Raw genomic sequence first — 2,631 nt, forward strand, 5'->3', positions numbered from 1 at the left:
AGTTACCTGCCTTTACAAGTCTCGTCAAAATCGATCCAGAAATTTCTGAGACTAGCCAGAACAAAAAAACAGACCGACAAAGGCAAAAATAAAAAATAGTAATTTTTATATATGTACCGTATATATATTCATATCAAGGCCAATCATATCAAGTTCGGTAACAACTGTCTTCGACGTATTCTCGGTGTATACTGGCCTGAGAAAATCTCCAACGTAGATCTCTAGAAACGCTGCGGTGAGATGCCGATCGACCAATAGATCATTCGCCGCAAGTGGAACTGGATAGGCCACACGCTCCGAAGGGACCCTGATCACATACTGAGGTAAGCCCTAGAATGGAACACTCAAGGAAAGCGAAGACGTGGCCGCCCAAAGCAAACCTGGCGGCGGACGATCACTGCAGAAGTGAAGGCAGTTGGAATGACGTGGAGCGAAGTAAAAGCGCGAGGCTAAAGACCGCTCGGGATGGCGACGTACTGTGGACGCCCTCTGCCCTATCTTGGGGACAGAGGAATAAATGATATATATTCATATGCATGTAGTAAAAATCGGTTATTTTAGTAAAACAAACAGACACTCAAATTTTATTTATTTGTAAAAATTATTAATTAACTTTTGCATTAGTTGATACATGTTTATTTATTGTACATTTCATGATTATTCTTTTTACATATCTGTCGACGTTTCTTTTTTAAATTACATTTTTCGTATTTATCCAATTTTTTATATTGCAGATATACGATTTGACCTTTAATTGTATTTCTTTGTTTTAGTGTATTTTATGATTATGAGATTTTGCTTGAATGCAGACAGTGTTTTATAATTATTATTATATATTTATTTTTAGATACGATAACCAAAGAAGAGAAGGAAAGATGTTATTATTTTAATGTTTTTCTTTTTATTAAGGTATGGATTCAACTAGGAAAAACTGTTTTGTGTACCTGAGGCAAAAATATTGTACCTATCTATACATCTATATACACCGATGAAGATTTACCATAATGTTTTTTATTTATATGTTCATATTAACATTGTTAAAGCGCCTTACTATAATAAAATAGAAATTAAACAGAATTTTATTTATATCTGATATAAAATTACGTAATTTTTTTTAGACGTTTTTTATTAGTCATCATTTAAAATATTCTTCTATCTCCTGCAACGTTTTATCTTTGGTCTCTGGCAACACCAGATATAAAATGAAAGTACAGAAACCAGCTGCAATCCCGTAAAAAAGGAACGCACCGTGAAGCCCCAGGCTTTTGAATAAGAACGGAGCGATCTTAAGAAAAGAAGTAATATAAACTTCGTTTACTAACGCAATAATAACAAATGAGACGGTTTTAAATCTCAACGGTATTATTTCACCGTATATTGACGTCGTCATTATCATTGGACCACAGCTAATAGGAACAAAAAACGCAATGAATAATGTAATCGATAATATATTCATCTCCGTTAAAATTGATAATTCCACTAAATATAGGTACAAGGAAATAATAAATAGGAATATAATACCTATTAATGAGAACAATAAATATAAAGTTCTTCTATTGAAAATTTTAGATAAAAAACATCCAATGTACATTCCACAGACTGTGACTGCATCTAAAAGCAACATTCCAATATAAGCAGTATCTTCACTTTTGCTTATCCTTTTTAATATATCTATGGCGTATATGCTACAAACATATTTTCCGGATAAATGGTATTGAGTTACCATTAAAATCGATATTAAAACCGGTTTATAGAATTTTTTACAAGTTATGGTTTCGAAAATTTTTGAAATTCTTAAACTGTTAACAGAATCACAATTATTAAGTGTTTCCCTTTGGGATGCTATTAAATTGTCAACTTCTATTTTAGAATTTTCATTAGTACCGTGGAGCCACTGGTGGGCAATTCTGCAATCATGATATCGTCCTTTACACGCATACCAGTAAGGTGATTCTGTCCAAAACATACTTAGTAAAGTGAAACAGCTGCATATAAAACCAAAAACGGGTATATATCTCCAACTGCAAAACGTACCAATGGTATTCGATATCCATACACCCCAGAAAAATGTCGCCGATTTTATAGTGAGAAACATACCACGATATCTAGGTGAAGTATATTCAGATATAATTATAACTGAGATTGTGACATTTGCGGCATGGTTTACCCCTTGCATTATTTCAATTATTAGTATTTGTTTCGGTGTAATGCTAAAGTATAAAGCAATAAACACGAGTACCATGTTCAGAGATATAATTAAAAATGGTATCTTCCTTCCGAAGCGAGATATTGTCAGTGGAATTATAAACACCCATGGTATAGCTGCAAATCCAAACACCGAATCTGAAAATTTAAAAAAAAGAATGTCATGAAAAATCAAAAAATTGTTTTTATCAAGTACTAGATGGCGCCACTTGTATTTTACATCATGCTATCGTTTGTGCACACCTAAAACATGTTTATTTGTGCTCTACATCGGCAATTCGAAAACATAACATTCACTTCGGATAAAAAGGTCAGTTCGTCCATCATAGGAAACCAACGCGATCATATTACATAGAAGCGTTAAAGTTTGTTCCTCCACTTAGCCAAATGGTAGTATTGTTTTATATCGTCTTTCGTAAATGACCA

General features: G+C 33.2%; 1 protein-coding gene across 1 annotated transcript; it reads right to left on the reverse strand.

Moving 5' to 3' along the window:
- Positions 1-1,135: 1,135 nt before the first annotated feature.
- Positions 1,136-2,176, reverse strand: LOC137932346 (facilitated trehalose transporter Tret1-2 homolog). The gene is made up of 2 exons (XM_068775949.1): positions 2,035-2,176; positions 1,136-1,521 (listed from the first exon to the last, which is right to left on the reverse strand). Exons 1-2 carry the CDS (start codon positions 2,174-2,176, stop codon positions 1,136-1,138), a joined length of 528 nt encoding a protein of 175 aa, XP_068632050.1.
- Positions 2,177-2,631: the final 455 nt, after the last annotated feature.

This window comes from Battus philenor, unplaced genomic scaffold, assembly GCF_028537555.1.
Source record: "Battus philenor isolate CCGP_79_NKW_IND1 unplaced genomic scaffold, ilBatPhil1.0.hap1 SCAF_9, whole genome shotgun sequence".
In the NCBI taxonomy this organism is placed as follows: domain Eukaryota; kingdom Metazoa; phylum Arthropoda; class Insecta; order Lepidoptera; family Papilionidae; genus Battus; species Battus philenor.